This window comes from Schistocerca nitens, chromosome 8 (assembly GCF_023898315.1).
Source record: "Schistocerca nitens isolate TAMUIC-IGC-003100 chromosome 8, iqSchNite1.1, whole genome shotgun sequence".
Taxonomy (NCBI): Eukaryota; Metazoa; Arthropoda; class Insecta; order Orthoptera; family Acrididae; genus Schistocerca; species Schistocerca nitens.
In genome coordinates, this window is record NC_064621.1 from 358972152 (window position 1) to 358998103 (window position 25952).

General features: G+C 46.1%; 1 protein-coding gene across 1 annotated transcript in view; it reads right to left on the reverse strand.

Moving 5' to 3' along the window:
- The window catches only part of LOC126199567 (paired box protein Pax-6), a 370240-nt gene that overhangs the window by 258451 nt on the left and 85837 nt on the right, over positions 1–25952 (reverse strand). Inside the window, exons 2-3 of the mRNA XM_049936489.1 lie at positions 7042–7207; positions 1915–2095 (exon numbers count right to left, since the gene is read on the reverse strand). Of these exons, the coding sequence (XP_049792446.1) occupies positions 1915–2095; positions 7042–7207 (347 nt within the window). The remainder of the gene's footprint in view (positions 1–1914; positions 2096–7041; positions 7208–25952) is intronic.

The window sequence follows — 25952 nt, forward strand, 5'->3', positions numbered from 1 at the left end:
GAGTTAATGACTCCAGATGGACGCAAATATAACTTCTCTAGAAGGTACTGCCTCCTACTAGGACCTCTAGAAATTTATTCCTATCAGATGCTGAAAAACACGGTCGCCATGATAAAAATACTCGCCGTTGAAGTCAATAAATTAAGAGCGAGTATGTGAGTCCCTACTCTCTGTACTCGACTACATCGCAAGAAGCACGTAGAGGCTGTTTACCATTGTTATACCAGACCATGCTGCGCACTCTTTTAAATGACGTGACGAAGAGTTCAGACACAACGGAATGTTTATTTTCCACAATGTCAGAAATACAGAAGTTAGTTACTAGTATAACTAACGCAAGAAACGTACACCAACAGAACCTACGTAAGTCACCACACGCTGTAGTATCCTACTAGAAGGGAAACCGACTCTGTGGTCGGGACGCTCTTGCGGAGTGTAACTTTTCCAGAGCCTGGGGCTCCTGCTGAGACAAGCGGCTTTCCGCAGAAGCATACAGACACACTAAAAACGTTCTTTCTATCCAGCAGTGCAGGGCGGCGTGCTGTAGTGTATGACATGTGATACTAGGGATTAGGGCTGTAAATTCAACTAAATACTTAAGGATTACAATTACAAGTAACCTAAATTGGAACGATCGCATGGATAATATTGTGGGTAGAGAAAACTAAAGACTGCGATTAATGGGCAGAACACTTAGAAGGTGCAACAGGTCTACCCAAGAGACTGCTTACACTACGCTTGTCCGCACTATTCTGGAATACTGCTGTGTGGTGTGGGGCTGACGGATGACATCGAAAAAGTACAAAGAAGGGCAGCTCGTTTTATATTATCGCGAAATAGGAGAGATAGTGTCACAGACATGACACGTGAATTGGAGTGCCAATCATTAAAACAAAGGCGTTTTTCGTTGCGATGGGATCTTCTCATGAAATTTCAATCACCAGTTTTCTCCTCCGATTGCGAAAACATTCTGTTGGCACCCACCTACATAAGGAGAAATGATCATCACGATAAAATAAGAGAAATTAGGGCTCACACGGAAAATTTTAAGTGCTCATTTTTCCCGCGTGCCGTTCGAGAGTGGAACGGTTGAGAGACAGCATGAAGGTGGTTCATTGAACCCTCTGCCAGGCACTTGATTGTGAATAGCAGAGTAATCACGTAGATGTAGGTTTAATATATGATGAAACACTGAAAAACTGCGACCATTCACTTTTTATGATAATTTTGTTTGCCTTTACCAGACTGGTTTGCCCATCTTCAGACAAGGGCTAGGTTAGGTTGTAATGTGACAGTCTGGTTGAGATTTGGCGAAGTCAACGAATGGGAAAGCAAAAAAACGTCGTTGTGATGACAGACTGATCCGTAACTTAGCCTGAGGTCAAGATTAGATTGGAAGGTGACAGTCTGTGGGTTGGTGAAGCTAATGAATGTGAAAGCAAATATTCTGGTTGTGATGATAGACTAATCCGTGGCTTAGCCCAAGGTCTAGGTTAGGTTTGAGTGTGACAGGTGAAAACAAAAATACTACCTGGCTTGTTTTGTTTATCCGCACAAGGGACTCTCCGACAACTGTCACGAACTCTAGATTCTTAGTCATTCTATGTGGCAGGTGAGGCATTCTTACGGGAATTGACAGACTATATGCCCAGACCACTACCCCTTTAGGAGGATTAGGGGAAGACTAGCCCGTCATCAGCAGGCTGAACAATCTTTCCTTTTCCTGCCTACCAGAAACTGGCTCTGGTGTTCACAATAGCAAGCAGGAGGAGCAAACACGCGCGGCCAGCAAATGTTATGTTACATACATTAGAGTGCGGTGAGCATACTCTGCTGTTGGACGGTGACATTTCGTAGTCAGTCGTAGAAGACACTAAAAGAGCACGGAAATGCAGGCCAAAGTCGAGTACTCACGCTCGGGATGTTGTCGTTGGTGCAGACGCCCTCGGAGAGGAGCCGGTCGCGGATCTCCCAGGCGAAGATGGACGGGCACTCACGCTTGTACTCGGCGATCTTGTTGACCACGTTGGAGGTGGCGACTCGCGGCTTGGAACCGCCGATCGCTCGCGGCTTGATGGAGCCCGTCTCGTAGTACCTGCCGTGCAAACCAGAGGCGCTGCAGCCGGGCGCTACACACAGCTGTACTGACCAGTTACAAAGGCGGAACTATGAGCTCCACGTCCCGCCGACGTCGAGATCATTAGAGACAGGCAAGAAAGTGTTGTAGAAATAATCGGCCGTCGCCTGCTATTCGCAAGGTGTGATTTAGGGATGGCATGTGCATCGGTTTTTCTTGTTTTCTCATGCCCAAAAAGCAACATCTGCTCTCTGATCAGTCTTCATCTGAACTAAATTCACTTATCTAATGACCTCAACGTCGACGGCGTTAAACTGAAACATCTCTACCATCCCATTTCCCACTTCACTAAGTTCAAAAACAGACTTATTTTATTATCTAGGTCGAAGACTGCAAGGATGGGAACATGACTCAGTTTGAACGTTGAGATTGAAAGCGTACCGCACAGAACCGGTGGATAATTGTTTCCACGTTTCATTGTGGTGAATTTTTGAATTAAGACGAAAGAGATATGACGGTCAGCCGAAGAATCGCATTTTGTAAGAAAATCGGGAACATCTGAACTTAATGGTAGGTCATACTATGAAGTGTTATTTAGGTACTCACTTATTCACTGTGTCACATAATGCAAGTTCCCAAAACTACTTTAAAATACTGCCTATCTGTAGAATGAAGTTCAGTCGATGGAAAGAGCCTTAGTACAAAACTTCTATCGCTTGTATATATGGTACATGAACTGCCACTAGTTGAAATTGGCAAATTTGTTGTGTTATAGTCTTCTCGTAATAGTACTAACAGTAGTGGTAGTAGTAGTAGTAGTAGTAGTAGTAGTAGTAGTAGTAGCAGTAGTAGTTGTAGTAGTGGAAGAAGAAGATGAAGTACTGTATAGCTGGCACGAGGCAGTAAACTCCTATAAGAATTATACTGATTGTCTACTACTACTGTCAATATAGTACTAGTAAAGATTTTCTACCTTATACATTCTACATACTATTACTGCTATTATTACAAGCATTAGTGGTGGAGCAGATGATAGTGGTGACTGTTTAAGTAATAGTAGCATTAGTAGATGTACGAGCACTATACAGAAAGTGAGGAACGATTGGTCTCGAAATGGAAACCACTGTGAAAATCCGACGAGGCTTTTCACAGACATTTTTGGCAGTGTCTCTAATATGCCCGTCGATCGCATCAAGACGCTCTTTTCAGTTGTGAGTGCACTGTGAGCGACTAAAGGTGCCTAGAACTACGATGTCTCCCGCCACGTAGGAGGGCCGGTGAGAGGCTTCGCCTTAATGAATGCAGCCCACCTAACACAGCTGCCACGCACTTCCTTCTTCATGGCAATTCTCAGCCGCACTCTGCAGGGGCAGTGAAGAAGCTCCAGCAGCCTTTTCGATGGGAAGTGTTCGATCACCCACAACACAGCCCTAATTGGCTCGTCATGAGTATCATCTCTGTTCACATGAAACGCTGGATACGAAGACAACACTTGGGCGCAGGCTACGCGCTATAGATCAGCATAGAGAATTATCGGAAAGCACAGGCGACTGCCTTCTATGACGATGGTGTTGGAAATTTAGTATAACGCTCCGAAAAATGTCTAAGTCGGAGTGGCGACTATGTAGGGAAGTACCTGGAAGGTGTAGATAAATGTGCAAAGAAAACAGTTTTGATTTTCACTGTGGTTTCCATTTCGCGACCGATGGTTCCTTACTTTCCGAAGAACCTCATACAAGTACTTTCGTGACTACAGTTCCAGAATGAGATTTTCACTCTGCAGCGGAGTGTGCGCTGATATGAAACTTCCTGGCAGATTCAAACTGTGTGCCCGACCGAGACTCGAACTCGGGACCTTTGCCTTTCGCGGGCAAGTGCTCTACCAACTGAGCTACCGAAGCACGACTCACGCCCGGTACTCACAGCTTTACTTCTGCCAGTACCTCGTCTCCTACCTTCCAAACTTTACAGAAGCTCTCCTGCGAATCTTGCAGAACTAGCACTCCTGAAAGAAAGGATATTGCGGAGACATGGCTTAGCCACAGCCTGGGGGATGTTTCCAGAATGAGATTTTCACTCTGCAGCGGAATGTGCGCTGATATGAAACTTCCTGGCAGATTCAAACTGTGTGCCCGACCGAGACTCGAACTCGGGACCTTTGCCTTTCGCGGGCAAGTGCTCTACCATCTGAGCTACCGAAGCACGGCTCACGCCCGGTACTCACAGCTTTACTTCTGCCAGTACCTCGTCTCCTACCTTCCAAACTTTACAGAAGCTCTCCTGCGAATCTTGCAGAACTAGCACTCCTGAAAGAAAGGATATTGCGGAGACATGGCTTAGCCACAGCCTGGGGGATGTTTCCAGAATGAGATTTTCACTCTGCAGCGGAGTGTGCGCTGATATGAAACTTCCTGGCAGATTAAAACTGTGTGCCCGACCGAGACTCGAACTCGGGACCTTTGCCTTTCGCGGGCAAGTGCTCTACCAACTGAGCTACCGAAGCACGACTCACGCTTCTGTAACGTTTGGAAGGTAGGAGACGAGGTACTGGCAGAAGTAAAGCTGTGAGCACCGGGCGTGAGTCGTGCTTCGGTAGCTCAGTTGGTAGAGCACTTGCCCGCGAAAGGCAAAGGTCCCGAGTTCGAGTCTCGGTCGGGCACACAATTTTAATCTGCCAGGAAGTTTCGTGACTACAGTTATTTGCAGCTGTAGTAGCAATAGTACTAGTAGTGGTAGTAGTATTAGTAGTAGTAGTGGTGGTGGTGGTGTCAGCTGAATGAGTAGAGATAAAGATACTTTCATTAACATTACTTGCAATAATAGTAGTAGCAGTTGAGCTGGCCCCACATCCATTAGTACTGCTACTGCTACTACTAATACTAGTGCAAGCAACGTTGGCGGTGATGTTGCTGGTGCTGGTGGTGGTGGTAGTGGTAGTAGTAGTAGTAGTAGTAGTAGTAGCTGTTGTTGTTGTCATTGTCGTCGTCGTTGTAATAGTAGTAGCAGTAGTAGTGGTAGTATGAGTTCATTACTACAGTCACTTGCTGTAGTAATGGCAGTAGCAATAGTAGTGGTAGTATTAGTAGTAGTGGTAATAGTAGTAGTAATGGTGGTGCGGGCAGCAGCTGTATGATCTGCTATCATTACTATTATTACTAATACTTGCAATAATAGTACTAGTACTTAAAGTAGCCCACCCCCCATTATTGGACAGACACAAAGTTAGCTGATTCTGCTTAGCAGTGAGAAACAGAAGACCTTTACCCTGAGTGGCACTTTCAGAAAACGCTCAGTGGACAAGCGAATGGAACTCAACATATTTACTGTAAGTGTTTCTCTATCCCCTGAACCACGACGTGCATCTCACAAATGGAAGTACGGACAGCAGTTGCACTGCGCTTGACCGTTGTGCAGATGCCGTACTTGGCTTATCTGCAATTCCCTGCCTAGACAGCGGACGCAATATGCCGTCCGCAAACTCTTAAAGATACGTCAGTGCAAGACAGAACATGAGTTAAGATTTATGTTTGCTCTCTAGCCAGGAACAGAAATTCGACACAAGTATTCTCCTGCAGAAAAGCACCTCAATGTGTCATAATCCACAAAGAGCTTAAGAACCGTCACTCGAAAAAACAGAATAACAACTCTGTCACGGCGAAAAGACTTCAGGTGCTCCTTGTGTCAAAAGCAACATTTCTCAATATCTAACCGCCAGATTCTGCACTGTGGTCCTCGCCAGCGAAATCTCTAGCTCGATCCCCAGAGGGAACTGTCTTCGATCACTCCCGCAGGGCCGGCCGTGGTGGCCAAGCGGTTCTAGACGCTTCAGTCCGGAACCGCGAGACTGCTACTGTCGCAGGTTCGAATCCTGCCTTGGGCAAGGATGTGTGTCATGTCCTTAGGTTAGTTAGGTTTAAGTAGTTCTAAGTTCTAGGGGACTGATGACCTCAGATGTAAAGTCCCATAGTGCTCAGAGCAATTTGAACCATTTTTGAACTCCCGGAAGGGCCGCGCGGGGTAGCCGAGCGGTCACAGGCGCCTTGTCACGGTCCGCGCGGCTCCCCGCGTCGGAGATTCAAGTCCTCCCTCGGGCATGAGGGTGTGTGTTGTCCTTCGCGTAAGTTAGTTTAAGTTAGATTAAGCAGTGCGTAAGCTTAGGGACCGATGACCTTAGAAGTTTGGTCCCATAAGACCTTACCACAAATTTCCAAAATTTACTCCGGGCAGCGAGTGCCCTCGATCGATACGCGGAGGGCAGTCCTTGCTCATGTCATACTCCACTCCCTCTACGACTTGTGGCGTCTACGAATCCCAGTCGCCATTACAAAAACATTACGTCCCTCTATATGGTGCTGCAGTTACGAACTGTGCGGCTGGTTCCGGCGGAAGTTCGAGTCCTCCCTCGGGCATGGATGTGTGTGTGTTTGTCCTTAGGATAATTTAGGTTAAGTAGTGTGTAAACTTAGTGACTGGTGACCTTAGCAGTTAAGTCCCATAAGATTTCACACACATTTGAACGTTTTTTTGGTAGTGCTCTGCCCTAATAAACTCTCTGACATGCAGTATTACAGTAATCGTTAGTACAGGGTGCTAGGCATCATCATCCAACGAAATGATTAATAATCCGATTGTGCAGTGCAAACAGTGATCTAATATAATACACATTTACAGGAATATTAAATGTATGGTAGCAAAGTCGTGCTGCCATACAATGTAATAGACATTGCGAAGTACGCTAATTAGAGATTTAACTTGAAACACATCTAAGATATAACAATTGAATTAAACTAGAATGTGACCAGAGTAAGAGAACCCACTGCTAGGTCTTGTGATTCGTCCGTTAGCATATTTCCAGTTATAGTCACTTGAAATCCGGTGTGTATTTTATTGGCTCTCAAGGAAGGACAGTGGATCGAGAAGGAGAGATGTCCTGAGCTAGGAAGGAGAGCGGAGGGGGCACTGACCTGCCCAGGATCTTGGAGACGCATCCGTTGGAGACCTGCAGGATCCTGGAGATGTCGCAGGGGCGCGCGCCTGAGTGCGCCAGCTCGACGATCTTCTGGCGCGTCGAGTCCGGCAGGGGGCGGCCGTTGACGTAGACGCCGCCCAGCTGGTTGATGCCACTGTGCCCTGCAGCAGAGCAGCCAAACATGGCAGTATGGTGGTGGTGCGGGTGCTGGTGGTGCGACGCGGCGGCGGCGGCGGCGGCTGCGGCGGCGGCGGCGGCGGCGGCTGCCGACACGGCGGCCGCGCTCACGCCCGGCGCCGCCCCCGCGCCGGGGCCGCCGCCCACGCCCTGCAGCGCCGCCGGCTCCTCCTCTGCGGCAGACAAAAAGGCGAGAGCGCGCGTTAGCCCCGCCGGCCGGCGCAGCCGCCACCGCCGCCGCCGCGCCGCGACGCCTCTTCGTCGGTGACGCCTCTCACCTCTCACCTGTCACCTGTCCCGACTGCTCGCACAACAGCACAAACAGTTCGTATTCCCTTAGCGTTAAAAGCTTTCTGCAAACATGGACATCATTGCTCCCACTCTAAAATACAAATTGCCTTAAACGCTCGCAGAAATGTGACTAGTTACATCAGTTTCTATTTGTAAGTGATGTTGATAAAGGGTCCGGGTTTAGCCTAAGCTACAACGTTCGCATCTAATATTACTACCTCTTATGCACTAGTATGCTCACCGCTCTGTGATTTCATATAATAATAATATCCCTCTAAGACACCGAGCGAGGTGATGCAGTGGTAGCACACGGGACTCGCATTCGGGAGGACGACGGTTCAATCCCGCGTCCGGCCATCCTGATTTAGGTTTTCCGTGATTTCCCTAAATCATTCCAGGCAAATGCTGGGATGGTTCCTTTGAAAGGGCACGGCCGACTTCCTTCCCTACTCCGATGAGACAGATAACCTCGCCGTTTGGTCTCTTCCTCCAAACAACCCCATCCCCTCAAAAAAAAAAAAAAAAAAAAAAAAAGACGCACCACGTAGGATTTACCCAAACGAGACGGAACTAGATGGATGTTATGTGCATGTACAGACAAACAAATAATTACAATTTCAGAAAAATTGGATGGGGTTTTGATGAGAAACAGCTTCACAAACTGAGCAGGTCAGTAACGTGGTGGCCCACCTCTACCTCTTATGTAAGAAGTTTTTCGGATTGGCATTGATTGACACAATTGTTATTTGTCCTCCTCGGGGATAAAATGGTTCAAATGGCTCTAAGCACTATGGGACTTAACATCTGAGGTCATCAGTCCCCTAGACTTAGAACTACTTAAACCTAACTAACCTATGGACATCACACACATCCATGCCCGAGCCAGGATTCGAACCTGCGACCGTAGCAGCAGCGCGGTTCCGGACTGTAGTGCCTAGAGCCGCTCGGCGACAACGGCCGGCTCCTTGAGGATATCGTGCCAAATTTTGTCCAATTGGCGCCTTGGATCATCAAAATCCTGAGCTGGTTGAAGGGCCCTGCCAATTATGCACGAAACGTGCTCATTTGGGTAGACATCTGGCGATCTTGCCGGCCAAGGTCGAGTTGGGCAAGCACGAAGACAAGGAGTAGAAACTCTCGCCAGATACGGACGGTCATTATTTTGGTGAAATGTAAGCTCGCGATGGTTTGACATGAAGGGCAACAAAACGGGGCGTAGAATATCGTCGATGTACTGCCAATCAAAGGAGTCGTATTATGAAATGGAATTGCTTCCCACACCATCACCCCTGGTTGTCGGACGTATGGCGGTCGACAGTCAGAATGGTATGCCACAGCTGTCCGAGCCTCTCCAGGCACGTCTCCGCTGGTCTCCGAGACTCAATTCCAAGCGGGATTCATCACTGAAAGCAATTCTACTCCAGTCAGTGAGATCCAGGGTTGTACGGAGACTCTCTGGATAGCGGTGTGATACCGATCTGACTGTCGCCTCCATACCGCCCAACGACCAGGAGTGATGGTCTGGGGTGCCATTTCATTTCATAATACGACTCCCTTCATTGGCAGTACATCGACGATATTCTATGCCCCGTTTTGTTGCCCTTCACGGCAAGCGATCGTGGGCTTACTTTTCAGGAGGATAATTCGCGTCCGCACACGGTGGGAGTTTCTACTCCTTGTTTTCGTACTTGTCAAACCCTGCCATGTCCAGCAACGCCACCAGATTTCTCATCAGCTGAGAACATTTGGAGCATTATGGGGAGGGCCCTCCAAATAGCTCGGGATTTTGAAGATGTAACTCTCCAATTGAACACAATTTGGTACGGTATCCCTCAGGAGGACATCCATCAATTAATGCCAAACCGAATAACTGCTTGCATAATGGCCAGAGGTGGACCAACGCGATATTGACTTGCTCAGTTCTTGATGCTCTTTCTCTTGAATAAATCATCCATTTTTTTCTGGAATTGTAACAGTTTTTTGTCGCCTCAGGTTCATCACAACTACCTACTTCCGTCACATTCGTATAATTCCTTCGTGGTTCGTCATTTATTTAGTCTAAGAGTGTACAAATTTCTTTAAACTGTCACAAGAAAAGTGACTAGTTACAGCAATTTCTATTTCTAAGTGATGCTGATAACGGGCCTGGGTATAGCCTAACCTAAAATGTCCACATTTAAAATTCCTACCTCTTACGTAATAATATGCTAAAAACCCTATGGAAATGAGCGTTTGGCGTAATTGGCCAGGAGGCCCCTTGCGGTGCAGGTCCGGCCGCCTTGGTGCAGGTCTTATTATATTCGACACCACATTGGGCGACCTGCACGCCGGATGGGGATGAAATGATGATGAAGGCAACACAACATCCAGTCCCTGAGCGGAGAAAATCCCCGACCCAGCCGGGAATCGAGCCCGGGCCCCTTAGGACGGCAGTCTGTCACGCTGACCATTCAGCTATCGGGGCGTTATGACTTCATATAAGGTAAAGATAGTTCCATGTGGATCATTGGTCTGGTGCAAGTCTTTCAATTGGACACCACTTCAGCGACTTGCGTTTCAGTAACCTATAGCAGTTATCCAACTGGGGGAGGGGGACCTACAGTTTAACGTGGAATCCGAACCAAGTTTCTTTTCTGGCGCATGCTTACATTGATGAGACTTGAAGGCTAGGTTAAAGTGCAAACTGAAAAATCCTTTGACCCACCGGGATTTGATCCCGTAACCTCTCGGCTTCCAGGCACGTGTTGCACTGCCAGACCCACAGGCCCGACAGTTCAAATAATGAGCGAGATAGTGTAACGGCAAGAGACTAGACTCGCATTCGGGAGGACGGTGATTCGAATCCACAACTGACCATCGAGACTGATGGTTCAAATGGCTCTGAGCACTATGGGATTTAACATCTGAGGTCATCAGTCCCCTAGAACTTAGGACTTCTTAAACCTAACTAACCTGAGGACATCACACACATCTATACCAGAGGCAGGATTCGAACCTGCGACCGTAGCGGTCGCGCGGTTCCAGATTGAAGCGCCTAGAACCGCTCGGCCACAACGGCAGGCATCGAGACTGAGATCCGCTTAAATAGCTTGAGGCCTGGAAAAGAACACGACCCATTTTATTCCTCATCATTCACCAGTCCGAGCCTTGGCTTCGGCACTACTGACGACGAAGGAAAGTTAAACCCCCATCTTCTTTCCTTTCTTCATATCTCATAGTACAGCCGATCAGTCAACAAATGCCCAATCATATTCATCCACGAAAGAAGTGGCTCATGTGGACGATTTGTACCTGCTGCTCGTCATTTTGTGAGGCTTTTTTTTTTGTCATCAGTCTACTGACTGGTTTGATGCGGCCCGCCACGAATTTCTTTCCTGTGCTAACCTCTTCATCTCAGAGTAGCACTTGCAACCTACGTCCTCAATTATTTGCTTGACGTATTCCAATCTCTGTCTTCCTCTACAGTTTTTGCCCTCTACAGCTCCCTCTAGTACCATGGAAGTCATTCCCTCATGTCTTAACAGATGTCCTATCATCCTGTCCCTTCTCCTTATCAGTGTTTTCCACATATTCCTTTCCTCTCCGATTCTGCGTAGAACCTCCTCATTCCTTACCTTATCAGTCCACCTAATTTGCAACATTCGTCTATAGCACCACATTTCAAATGCTTCGATTCTCTTCTGTTCCGGTTTTCCCACAGTCCATGTTTCACTACCATATAATGCTGTACTCCAGACGTACATCCTCAGAAATTTCTTCCTCAAATTAAGGCCGGTATTTGATATTAGTAGACTTCTCTTGGCCAGAAATGCCTTTTTCGCCATAGTGAGTCTGCTTTTGATGTCCTTGCTCCGTCCGTCATTGGTTATTTTACTGCCTAGGTAGCAGAATTCCTTAACTTCATTGACTTCGTGACCATCAATCCTGATGTTAAGTTTCTCGCTGTTCTCATTTCTACTACTTCTCATTACCTTCGTCTTTCTCCGATTTACTCTCAAACCATACTCTGTACTCATTAGACTGTTCATTCCGTTCAGCAGATCATTTAATTCTTCTTCACTTTCATTCAGGATAGCAATGTCATCAGCGAATCGTATCATTGATATCCTTTCACCTTGCATTTATTTCCACTCCTGAACCTTTCTTTTATTTCCATCATTGCTTCCTCGATGTACAGATTGAAGAGTAGGGGCGAAAGGCTACAGCCTTGTCTTACACCCTTCTTAATACGAGCACTTCGTGGTTGATCGTCCACCCTTATTATTCCCTCTTGGTTGTTGTACATATTGTATATGACCCGTCTCTCCCTATAGCTTACCCCTACTTTTTTCAGAATCTCGAACAGCTTGCACCATTTTATATTGTCGAACGCTTTTTCCAGGTCGACAAATCCTATGAAAGTGTCTTGATTTTTCTTTAGCCTTGCTTCCATTATCAGCCGTAACGTCAGAATTGCCTCTCTCGTCCCTTTACTTTTCCTAAAGCCAAACTGATCGTCACCTAGCGCATTCTCAATTTTCTTTTCCATTCTTCTGTATATTATTCTTGTAAGCAGCTTCGATGCATGAGCTGTTAAGCTGATTGTGCGATAGTTCTCGCACTTGTCAGCTCTTGCCGTCTTCGGAATTGTGTGGATGATGCTTTTCCGAAAGTCAGATGGTATGTCGCCAGACTCATATATTCTACACACCAACGTGAATAGTCGTTTTGTTGCCACTTCCCCCAATGATTTTAGAAATTCTGATGGAATGTTATCTATCCCTTCTGCCTTATTTGACCGTAAGTCCTCCAAAGCTCTTTTAAATTCAGATTCTAATACTGGGTCCCCTATCTCTTCTAAATCGACTCCTGTTTCTTCTTCTATCACATCAGACAAATCTTCACCCTCATAGAGGTTTTCAATGTATTCTTTCCACCTATCTGCTCTCTCCTCTGCATTTAACAGTGGAATTCCCGTTGCACTCTTAATGTTACCACCGTTGCTTTTAATGTCACCAAAGGTTGTTTTGACTTTCCTGTATGCTGAGTCTGTCCTTCCGACAATCATATCTTTTTCGATGTCTTCACATTTTTCCTACAGCCATTTCGTCTTAGCTTCTCTGCACTTCCTATTTATTTCATTCCTCAGCGACTTGTATTTCTGTATTCCTGATTTTCCCGGAACATGTTTGTACTTCCTCCTTTCATCAATCAACTGAAGTATTTATTCTGTTACCCATGGTTTCTTCGCAGCTACCTTATTTGTACCTATGTTTTCCTTCCCAACTTCTGTGATGGCCCTTTTTAGAGATGTCCATTCCTCTTCAACTGTACTGCCTACTGCGCTATTCCTTATTGCTGTATCTATAGCGTTAGAGAACTTCAAACGTATCTCGTCATTCCTTAGTACTTCCGTAACCCACTTCTTTGCGTATTGATTCTTCGTGACTAATGTCTTGAACTTCAGCCTACTCTTCATCACTACTATATTGTGATCTGAGTCTATATCTGCTCCTGGGTACGCCTTAGAATCCAGTATCTGATTTCGGAATCTCTGTCTGACCATGATGTAATCTAATTGAAATCTTCCCGTATCTCCCGGCCTTTTCCAAGTATACCTCCTCTTCTTGTGATTCTTGAACAGGGTATTCGCTATTACTAGCTGAAACTTGTTACAGAACTCAATTAGTCTTTCTCCTCTTTCATTCTTTGTCCCAAGCCCATATTCTCCTGTAACCTTTTCTTTTACTCCTTCCCCTGCAACTGCATTCCAGTCGCCCATGACTATTAGATTTTCGTTCCCCTTTACATACTGCATTACCCTTTCAATATCCTCATACACTTTCTCTATCTGTTCATCTTCAGCTTGCGACGTCGGCATGTATACCTGAACTATCGTTGTCGGTGTTGGTCTGCTGTCGATTCTGATTAGAACAACCCGGTCACTGAACTGTTCACAGTAACACACCCTCTGCCCTACCTTCCTATTCATAACGAATCCTACACCTGTTATACCATTTCCTGCTGCTGTTGATATTACCCGATACTCATCTGACCAGAAATCCTTGTCTTCTTTCCACTTCACTTCACTGACCCCTACTATATCTAGATTGAGCCTTGGCATTTCCCTTTCCAGATTTTCTAGTTTCCCTACCACGTTCAAGCTTCTGACATTCCACGCCCCGACTCGCAGAACGTTATCCTTTCGTTGATTATTCAATCTTTTTCTCATGGTAACCTCCCCCTTGGCAGTACCCTCCCGGAGATCCGAATGGGGGACTATTCCGGAATCTTTTGCCAATGGAGAGATCATCATGACACTTCTTCAATTACAGGCCACATGTCCTGTGGATACACGTTACGTGTCTTTAATGCAGTGGTTTCCATTGCCTTCTGCATCCTCATGTCGTTGATCATTGCTGATTCTTCCGCCTTTAGGGGCAATTTCCCACCCCTAGGACAAGAGAGTGCACTGAACCTCTATCCGCTCCTCCGCCCTCTTTGACAAGGCCGTTGGCAGAATGAGGCTGACTTCTTATGTCGGAAGTCTTCGGCCGCCAATGCTGATTATTTATCAAAATTTAGACAGTGGCGGGGATCGAACCCGGGACCGATGACGCTTTTGATTATGAATCAAAGACGCTACCCCTAGACCACGGGTACTGAGGCTTACCAAGTAAGTTTACAGGAAAAATAGTCATGCCTTCGAGCGTGTGAGGGGATGAGAGCGTAAGGAAGGTGCTCCAGTGGCGGACGACATTTATTGTTAGCATTTCGGGGAAGGGTCCTATATGTTTCCCTATAAACCATATTATCAGATATATCCGAACAACCACAGGTGACGAGGAATTCACCACCAGACGTCGTGAGAGACTGACCAACCAGTATAGCCTGTTGTTAGCCGAGGAACAGCAACAGCAGAATAGGTCGGCAGGAGTGCTCAGTTACTTCGAATGTGGACTAGTCACTGGATGTTACATGAGTAACATATCCAACAGCTACATTTCAAGCTTTGTAAAGCTGCAGAATCGACTGTTGGTGACGAGACTGTGAACTGGAAAGTGCTAACCTTATACCAGACAGACCTCCTGTACTGACGGATAGTCAGTACTGCGGAGTATGGTTGTAAAAAATCGCATGAAATCAGCGGAAAGAGTCACTCCTGATTCCAAAGTGCTACCAGCACTCTAGCTGGCACAATCACTGTGCGTAGGGAGTTAAAAATAACGTGTACATTGCTCCAGCAGATCCTCATAAGCCACACATTTCCGCAGTCAATACTCAGCTACGCTTGGGATGGCGTAAAGAGAGACGCCACTGGACAGCTGAAGACTGGAAACGAGTGGAGTGATGAATCACGCCACAGCCTGTGGCAATGCGATGGAAATGTTTGGATATGGCAAATGCCTGAAGAACATTATCTGTCATCATGTGCAATGTCAACGATCTGTTAAGGAGGAGGTGGTGTTACGATATAGGGGTATTTTTCGTCGTTGAGATATGGTATTCTTACTGCACGCAACAAAATACTAAATGCGGAATGATGTGTACACATTTTGCTGCATTGTGTACTGTGTACAGTAGAGTGACAGTTCGGAGACGATGAGCGTTTATATCAGCACGACATTGCACTCTCTCATGAGACAGCATTTGTGAGGCATTGGTTTGGAACCAAAACATTTTTGAAATTTACTGTTCTGCCCAGAGTCCTGACCTGAACCAAATGGACAGTTTTGGAATGGGTTGGAACGTCGATTTCGCTACAGACCCCAGTGTCCAACGTCAATACTTCTCTGATTTCGACCCTTGAGGAAGAATGGACTGTGGACTGCCAGTCCTCCACAGACATTCAGACGCCTCATTGAAAGTGTCCCCAGCAGAGTCCAAGCTGCCATAAAGGCGAAGCGTGGGCAAGTCCCCCCCCTCGGTAATGTCCAAAAATAGGCGTCTGGATACTTTGGATCAGATAGTGTACATTTCACGCAGTGACCACGAGATGAGAACAGGACAAATGAGATCTCATATGGAGGCTTATGGACATTTGATCTTCGGAAGTAGAACGGTCTGGAGTAGAGATGTGAGAGGGATGGTAGAGATTGCTGGAGTGGCCTCGCTCACACTCTGTAAGGTGGCTAGATGCAGAAATACATCCGGACACCTCATCAGTGAACTAACTATTTCTCTCTGATGACAGAGGACGGAAAAACCTTTGCCGTATCAGAATTGGGCTACGGTTGCTTTGAAAGGAGTTACGGGAAGAATACGGGCTTAAGCCCTTTAATAGCCCTTAGCAAAATTTACAGAGCTACTGGTAAATTAAACAATGCGTGGCCTCCTTTGGTACGTGATTTGTGCAAATGAGGGGAAACCCCAAAGCGATGTCCAGTTGCACTAGACCTGAACACGGCTTCTGGGCAAATGACGTAACCTCTCGTCCCTACAATCAAGGCATTTTGGTGTGCTAGTTGGATACTTACACGCAATGTATCATAGAATAGGGTGGCGCAATAGTTCTAGGACCACTGAAAGAAAGCTCAGTGAAGGCTGTTGAAGGAGATGGGTCGCGTACTTATAATGGACCCGTCTCGGCATTTGTTTTTGTGCTTTTTGGACACTGTAGGAAACATAATTTTCAATGGCCGGCCTGGGATCTGAATCACCGGTCTCCCGAGGAGTCCAATAATTTATCTTTGAGCCCCTTCGTTCGACGTCCTATTTTGGGTGATACGTGGTTCAACTCTGAGTCAGACCGACACGTTTTAAGACTTTCAGGATACCTCGAAAACAGTTTAGCAGTTGTGTTTGTTGCAGCAGAGAAACCACGGTTGGGCATATCCGATCACCATTAAATATAACCTAGTGTTCCGACTCTAATGTCGATGGGGCTTTAATAAATAAATGTCGTTTCTGCTCATTTCCGTAAGAGTGCTAGAGTTCGCAAAGTTTCTCGTTGGCAAGTGATGCCACTGGATTTGGTATTAAACTGTCTTTCTATTTCTCTACCAATTAACTTGGAAAGTCAGACGAAACAAATAATTTAACACACGAAATGGTGCAACATTCAGACACACACCGGTGCACAACTTTGCATGCGGACGTAGTTTAGTAAAATAAAAAAAATACACCTCGTTTCAATGATATACGTATGTGATATGCTCTTTATTTCGCAATCAGTTGTTCTGTCTGTCAATGGCGGATGTTGTCAAATACAACAGTCACACAAATAATTTCTGATGCCTGATCGAGGACATTTTATGTTCTCGTATTTTGATTGTTGTCATCCCACCTTTTTAGAAATAGTTTTGGTTGCAGCACACTATACTCGTGTTATTTGCTGGGCTGCAGGAATGTGTAAAACGGCTTCAATCGGATGTGATAGGCGCCACCAACGAAGCGACAGCGTAAGGACGGGCGATGCGCTAGCTTGCACATAGAGCAGTGAGGCCAAGCTGCGATGCACACAACAATGTAAATTTGAACAATTTCGCTTTAGGTAGAAAGATAAAGAAACAATTTTGAGAAAATTTGTGGGTCTTCTCTTTCTACCTCGACATTAGATAATATTTTCTTTCGGCACTTATGAGCGGCAGTTCTTAATATTTATGAGATTTTTCTGTAAGTTTTATACCAAATTTTTCCATACTTACCCATTCAGCGGAGCATGGCAGTCATTACTGCTGTTGTGTTACCAAGTCTGTCGCAGAATTATATGATAATATTTGGTGGTAATTGCATAAAATAATAAGACTTAATCAAGTAGCACACAGCAGAAATGACAGACTACTGAGCATTCTTAAACATTACTGTATTATTATTAATTATGCTTAGGTTGGCAACCCCATTAGCAATGGATAAAAATAAAGTATTCCAATGACAGTTACTGATACTGAAGCTCATACAATCATTGAAAAAGAACAAACAAATAAAATTTTCGTTCTACAGTGGAAAGTATCCTCTACAACTTAACTGGTGGAAAAAAAAAAAACGCTCTGTACCGGAACTTTTGCCTACAACAACCACAGATTCACTGTGCTAGTATCTCTCTGTTAACTTTTTACTACAGAATTTTCCCCACATATAAAGTCTTAAGATGCTACGTAGCACATACTCCTTTTAAGATAGTGGAATTCTATATCAGTGCACACATATGGTATCCGGCAGACTGAAGCTTTCAGACGGATCGGCACGGGAAAGCAGAGTCGCACAGTTAGTTATCTTCCGAGAAGTACTAAGGCGTTACATAAAGAAGTAGCGGTTTCGGTTCTGGTTGCATTACGGAGAGTACACCAAAGGTGATTATGGAGAACGGAGAATATACAAGGAGGGAGTTAGAAAGCTTTCAGAAATTTTGTAACAAGGATTATTTTTGATAGTGTGCACCTCTACTCACTAAATATTGATTGCACTAAACCGTGCTCAAAGGAAATTTATAAACTGTCCTTATTCACATGGTGGAGACACAGTATTACAATTACAAACCCAAAACATAGACAGTACTCCACTACAGTCAATCATGTGAAAGCATTACACACACCACACATAGTTTCAGTACCGCACATCTAAGGATGCTGGATGTAACAATAGTTTAAAAAATGATAATGCTTGTTCGAGTACGTCCAAGTTTTAATTCGAAATATTCTACATTTCCAATGTATAAGCAGACAAAGCATGTAGTCCCAACAAAGACACATTGGCTAAAGTAAACCGAAATTTCTGCGTAGTTCTCATTTTGCATTAAACACTTTTGAAAACTTTTATAGACATCAAAACACGTTTTGCATCACCTCGGTTCCGAGAGTTCCGGAACCTGTACAGATAATTGGAATAGAGATTAATACAAAACTAATTTCCACCCTTTCTACTGCTCATGAAAACCACACACTCCATGTTGTACCACCATACAGCGAGACCTTCAGAGGTGTTGGTCCAGATTGCTGTACCCACCGGTACCTCTAATACCCAGTGGCATGTCCTCTTGCACTGATGCATGCTTGACTTCGTCGCGGAATACTATCCACAAGTTCATCAAGGGACTGTTGGTCCAGATTGTCCCACTCCTCACGGTGATTCGGCATTGATCCCTCACAGTGGTTGGTGGGTCATGTCGTCCATAAACAGCCCTTTTCAATCTATCCCAGGAATGTTCGATAGGGTTCATGTCTGGAGAACATGCTGGCCACTCTAGTCGAGCGAAGTCGTTATCCTGAAGGAAGTCATTCACAAGATGTGAACGATGGGGGCGAGAATTGTCGTCCATGAAAACGAATGCCTCGCCAATATGCTACCGATATGGTTGAACTATCGGTCAGAGGATGGTATTCACGTATCTTACAGCCGTTACGGCGCCTTCCATGACCACCAGCGGCGTACGTCGGCCCCACATAATGCCACCCCAAAACAGCAGGGCACCTCCACCTTTCTGCACTCGCTGGACAGTGTGTCAAAGGTGTACAGCCTGACCGGGTTGCCTCCAAACACGTCTCCGACGATTGTCTGGTTGAAGGCATAAGCGACACTCATCGGTGAAGAGAATGTGATGACAATCCTGTGCGGTCCATTCGGCATGTTGTTGGGTATGTTGTCGTGGTTTCAAAGATGGACCTCGCCATGATCGTCGGGAGTGAAATTGTGCATTATGCAGCCTATTCGCACAATCTGAGTCGTAACACGACGTCCTGTGGCGGCACGAAAAGCATTATTCAACATGGTGGCGTTGCTGTCAGGATTCCTCCGAGCCATAATCCGTAGGTAGCGGTCATCCACTGCAGTAGTAGCCCTTGGGCGTCCTGAGCGAGGCATGTCATCGACAGTTCGTGTCTGTATCTCCTCCATGTCAGGACCACATCGCTTTGGTTCACTCCTAGACTCCTGGACACATCCTTTGTTGAGAGCCCTTCCTGGCACAAAGTAACAATGCGGACGCGATCGAACCGCGATATTGACCGTCTAGGCACGGTTGAACTACAGACAACACGAGCCGTGTAACTTCTCCCTGGTGGAATGACTGGAACTGATCGCCTGTCGGATCCCCTCCGTCTAATAGACGCTGCTCACGCATGGTTGTTTACATCTTTGGGCGGGTTTAGTGACATCTCTGAACAGTCAAAGGTACGAATCGTCGTAGCACCAAACAGTTGAAACCTGCATATGTCGCTTTGGGATAACGTAATGAGACATTCAAAGCTTTGCCCTTAGCAGGCAAGGTGATGCTCGTCGTCATTTTCGACATCCGAGACCGACACTCATCGAATTCCTCAATCACGAGAAAACTATTAATAGTGATGTGAACTGTGAGACACTCCGGGCCTGCACAAGTCTCTCAAGGGCTAACGGCCTGTGCTGTTCACAGATGGAGTGATTCTGCTCCCCGATAACGTGCGTTCACACGTCTCCAAGGCCACGCAGAGTGTAGTGGCCAAATTCAAATGGGAGCACTTTGAGCATCCTACAGCCTGGGCATGTCACCCTGGACTTCCAGGTGTTTGGTTCGTTAAGAAAACATGACAAAGGAAGGCGCTTCGTCTTGGACGATGAGGACTGACTCCTGTCACAGCTACAGGAATTCAGGGAGCAGGAAGTACTTCGACTCGTGAAACAATGGGCTAGTTGTGCTCAAGTGTATGGTGAATACTCTTGAATAAATATTGCAGTTATACCCCCGTGTTGTTTCGTACCTTTTCTTTTGAATATCCCTCATAATTCCACTTAATGTAAATACTGGAAATCCGACGTCTTCAATGGCATTCAAAAACACGTACAAAAGCGATTGTAATTCAGCTACAACCACCAAATTTGATAAGATACTACACGAACCAAGGCAGGAAAAATTGCTTCTGGAGCTTTTCACGGCTTTGCGGGTGTTTGAACGGTTCCGGAAACACAAATTTGCGTCGTGCCTCGTATGTACGCCCTTATGTCTTCACTTTCTCCCACTTGTAACAACTACCAAAATCTAGGAATCTAAAAGAAAGTGCTCAGGAATAAATTTATTAAAATTTCACTGAAGAAATCTTGTTTCACGTCAATGCTGATAACTCTTAATTTTGTTAGTTTATGAAATACACTTACATTTAGCTGTCATAGTTTTGTTGTCGTCGTTGTTTGGATGCTATACAGTAGCTTTCATTTTTTTTTCTACACTAAATCTGGGTCTTCCAATCAGGATCTCTATCAGAAAATCGAATAAAGCAGACTGCTTTTCTTAAACAACAGTGCGCTTATGCGTCACGTTCTCCCCATGTCAGGGGTGAAAACTGTTCGGTAACTTAATATTGCAGGTGTATTAGCTTTGGCGACGTTCGTAGAAATTTTAACATGGTATTTTAAAAGTGGCGTTTGTTTGTCTGCTGACACTGTATGAACATTCGCTTGTCGATGCTCTCTACACGCCTGTTTTTGCTCGTGCTTTGTATGACGTGGGGTATTATTTGGCGTAGGGGATCATTCCTTGTATGTATTAAAACTGATGTTGACCTTTTTATTCCTGGAAAGATGTCTGCCTCTATACGTATCACCATACAAGCTGCGATTTTTATAGCCAATCTTTTTTCTTTTAACTGATACAGCTTTTGATACGGTCAATTCTGAACATTTGGTATTTGTTATTCAGCTACGTACCTTTCGCTTTCAAGTTATTGTTTGCCGTGAGCATTCTGTGGACTCCGTCCGCCGTAGACGGTATCACCGCGTCAAATTATTCCACGAAATCGTTAAACACGAACGTATTGGCGGAGCTTAGAATGTGTATCAAGTGTAATAAAAAGTAAAGAAAGCTTTTTAAATCGAAACAAATATACGAAATCTGGTTGCGCGTTACGCCAAATCCGACCGAAATATATACCTATTCCATTTTAAAAGTGATGTAAGAGGTCACGCTGACAGATATACGTGAGGTTTGACAAGTGGGACCTGTGTGTAATTATTTGTTGATTTAACGCTACACGAGCCACGTCAGGACAACAAATTACAGCTGATCACGACTATCGAAGTAAATGAAAACGTTTCAGTACATTCGGATTTACGTTCCCAGTTCTGCAATAAGAAATAACCCGTGGCTCCATCGTTGCCTAGAAAGTGAATATTCATCCACAGTGCTGAAGAGCACTAGGCTTAATTGCTGACAATCGTTTCCACACTAATTTTGGTAAGCGTTTGAGCACAATACCTGGTTCCTGCTCACCATTTGCTCCATTATCAAGTAACAACTGCGGGTCTTTGCCTAGACTCTTATAGCGAAGATTATTTTTTTCTGGAGACCATAAACCTTTCGGTCTGGTTTGAGAAGAGGATTCACTTTCGTTATCATCTTCTATTCGTTATCCCATAATTTTTCACTAAAAGTGGTGCAAATTTTATGTCGCCTGAGCAGGGTTTGTTTTTGTCGATTTTTGGCAACTAAGTTTACCGGTAGACCCAACTGCAACTGCTACTTTGGTGTAGCAATAAGTAGGAAATTCATTTCGTAAGCTGGTGTTTCTATGTATTTGTCCAATTCGACTATACAGTCAGTACTTCATTAATATAGCAAAATCAAGATCTACACGCCAGTCATTTCGTTGTCGTCATCCAGCTGGCAATAAACCCGGCATGCGCCCTTCTATTACTGTTATAGATATATTGTTAGGCTCGTCTGAAGCATTTATTCATAGTCGTTACGACATTGTCTTCGATGGTTGTTCGTGGACGATCCTTGTGAGACTTGTCTGATGGATTTAAAATCCAGGAGAACGAGTCAAATGAGACAGCACTGCGGGCGGTTTAGTATCAACTATCGTGGAGTAGTTGTATTTTGTGCTGGAAGCTATTTCAGAATCAGCAAGTCTTTCAGTCCGTTGATAGTAGAGCAGATAATTATCCATTACAAAGGAGAGACGGTCTTTTCGTTATAAAAAGAATTCCCCACTTGTGAGACTGACTTCGTCCTTGATAAACAACTTATGTCCATTTTTCCCTTCGGTGCAAGCCTCCTCAGTTCTTTCGCTACTCTCCGAACGTTTGGCGTATCTTCACTGAACGCAGGTCTTAATTCGTTAAGTAACTTGTGGTGCCTCCAGTTCTTTACCATTGATATCCTTCTCTAGTCCCCGGTAAGATCCGAGCCACCGTTTAGATTTTGAATAAAAGTCATTACCTATTGTGGCTAATGACTTCCAGTGTAAAGAGTCACCTTCATTCTGTTAACGGCCAAAGACATCCGTAGGAACAGACAGAGATTCAATGCACTCTTTCCCACCCTTCTGGTGGAACTGACCCTAAAGGCCCAACAATGGGCAACGATCGACGGCGTAAGAATGTAAAAGGCAATTAAAGCCACTGCCTTAGTGACACATAGTATGTGTCCGCAGAACATGTGGCCTGTGACTGACTGTGATACACTCCTGGAAATGGAAAAAAGAACACATTGACACCGGTGTGTCAGACCCACCATACTTGCTCCGGACACTGCGAGAGGGCTGTACAAGCAATGATCACACGCACGGCACAGCGGACACACCAGGAACCGCGGTGTTGGCCGTCGAATGGCGCTAGCTGCGCAGCATTTGTGCACCGCCGCCGTCAGTGTCAGCCAGTTTGCCGTGGCATACGGAGCTCCATCGCAGTCTCTAACACTGGTAGCACGCCGCGACAGCGTGGACGTGAACCGTATGTGCAGTTGACGGACTTTGAGCGAGGGCGTATACCGGGCATGCGGGAGGCCGGGTGGACGTACCGCCGAATTGCTCAACACGTGGGGCGTGAGGTCTCCACAGTACATCGATGTTGTCACCAGTGGTCGGCGGAAGGTGCACGTGCCCGTCGACCTGGGACCGGACCGCAGCGACGCACGGATGCACGCCAAGACCGTAGGATCCTACGCAGTGCCGTAGGGGACCGCACCGCCACTTCCCAACAAATTAGGGACACTGTTGCTCCTGGGGTATCGGCGAGGACCATTCGCAACCGTCTCCATGAAGCTGGGCTACGGTCCCGCACACCGTTAGGCCGTCTTCCGCTCACGCCCCAACATCGTGCAGCCCGCCTCCAGTGGTGTCGCGACAGGCGTGAATGGAGGGACGAATGGAGACGTGTCGTCTTCAGCGATGAGAGTCGCTTCTGCCTTGGTGCCAATGATGGTCGTATGCGTGTTTGGCGCCGTGCAGGTGAGCGCCACAATCAGGACTGCATACGACCGAGGCACACAGGGCCAACACCCGGCATCATGGTGTGGGGAGCGATCTCCTACACTGGCCGTACACCACTGGTGATCGTCGAGGGGACACTGAATAGTGCACGGTACATCCAAACCGTCATCGAACCCATCGTTCTACCATTCCTAGACCGGCAAGGGAACTTGCTGTTCCAACAGGACAATGCACGTCCGCATATATCCCGTGCCACCCAACGTGCTCTAGAAGGTGTAAGTCAACTACCCTGGCCAGCAAGATCTCCGGATCTGTCCCCCATTGAGCATGTTAGGGGCTGGATGAAGCGTCGTCTCACGCGGTCTGCTCGTCCAGCACGAACGCTGGTCCAACTGAGGCGCCAGGTGGAAATGGCATGGCAAGCCGTTCCACAGGACTACATCCAGCATCTCTACGATCGTCTCCATGGGAGAATAGCAGTCTGCATTGCTGCGAAAGGTGGATATACACTGTACTAGTGCCGACATTGTGCATGCTCTGTTGCCTGTGTCTATGTGCCTGTGGTTCTGTCAGTGTGATCATGTGATGTATCTGACCCCAGGAATGTGTCAATAAAGTTTCCCCTTCCTGGGACAATGAATTCACGGTGTTCTTATTTCAATTTCCAGGAGTGTATGTGCCGCGTCAAAGGAATGTGATGTCAACTAACCCCCCCCCACCCCCCTCAACCTGCCTGATCTATGCCTAAAAGAGAACGTCTGCCATTGCCGGGCCGAATAACTGCTTGCATAAGGACCAGATGTAGACCAACGAGTTATTGGCTTGCTCAATTTGTGAAGCTTTTTCTCTTGCACAAATCGTCACATTTTTCTGAATTTGTAATCATGTGGTTTTCTACACATGTACATCTGCCGATTTCGTTACCATTCGGATAATTCCTTCATGGTGTATCTTTTTTTCTTACACTGTATATTTGTTGGTGATTTCGAGGTATACAGGGTGCGAAATTTAGTACCCATAGCTGTCTCCTCTGGAAGCAACAATGGGACTAACTCGACAAGGCATCGAGCCGAATTGAGCTCAGATGACGGATTCGGCTTGACCAACAATCGACACACTCGGTATCGAGGTCGGTCAGGGCCAGACAGGGAACTTGTGGTCCTGTGTTATCTTGCTGAAAGGTAACGTCACTGAGACCTCAAAGATAGGGCCCAGCCAGCAGTCTTAAGACATCAGAAACCAATAGCTCTTGCCCAATTTCCAGCTACGAGAACAGAGGTGATCGTGCTGTGTACGCAATGCCACCACATACCTTCACGCCCATAACACAATGACCAATGGAATCTGGCAGCGTTCGTTATCCTCGTTGCCTCAACACGTGGGTGCCTCCGTGGTCATTGTGTACACAGAACTAGGACTTAAATAAGGCGACATGGTGGCATTACTGTGTCCATCCTTGTCGTCTGGCGCACCACTGTCGGACTGCCTCTTTCTTTTGCCGCAGCAAGGAAACTTGCAACAATGATCTCCCTACTGACAGACCATAGTGGTTCAGACGTCGCATTATGCGTGTGGATCTTGCTGCTATCAAGTGATTTCCTGGTATAATGTATATGACAGAACTGTATGATTCTGCGCAGCTGAATGAATATTACTTCTCCTCTCGGGCGCTAGTTTTGGGGTCCGTTGAGAACCTGCGTGGCATCGAGTACGGCGCTCCTGAACCCATCGATTCCATATTCGCATGACAATCGTGCAATGCGACCAACGTGAGCAGCAATATCGCGGAGCGATTGAACACAGTTTTGATAGGCAACTATCTTGCAGCTGTCAAGCTTTGACGAGTGTTTTTAGATGTTTCTTCTTCTTCAATGGGGTGTAACATGATCTGTTCATAAACAAGCAACGTTCGTATGTGGTTTCTGAATGAGAAACCGTTGCGTGATCATTCTTTTCTATAGACTCTGTCCAGAAAGTTCGATGAATGACATCATGCTGCTCTCGGTCGTAAGGGTGGTGTCTTTCGCCACAGACACGACGCCGGGTGTGTTACTACCCTATTCATGCGTTGGCACCAGATATTCCAAGTCCTGTCGCCAGGGGGAGCCAGTCACCAACCACGGCCGTCAACCGACAGCCGCTCTATGGACACGACCTACTCGACCGGCGCAGGAAGCGCTGATATCATAGTGTACGAGAAGCCACTGCAAGCCATCAGGTGCCCCTTCAGTGCTTTGTTATACACCTGCGGATAGTCAGCGCCCCTCCGCCCCTCCCTCTCTCCCTCAGTGTGTGTTTGTGCTGCCTTGTTATGAGTGCGTTTGTTTGTGTGTGTGTG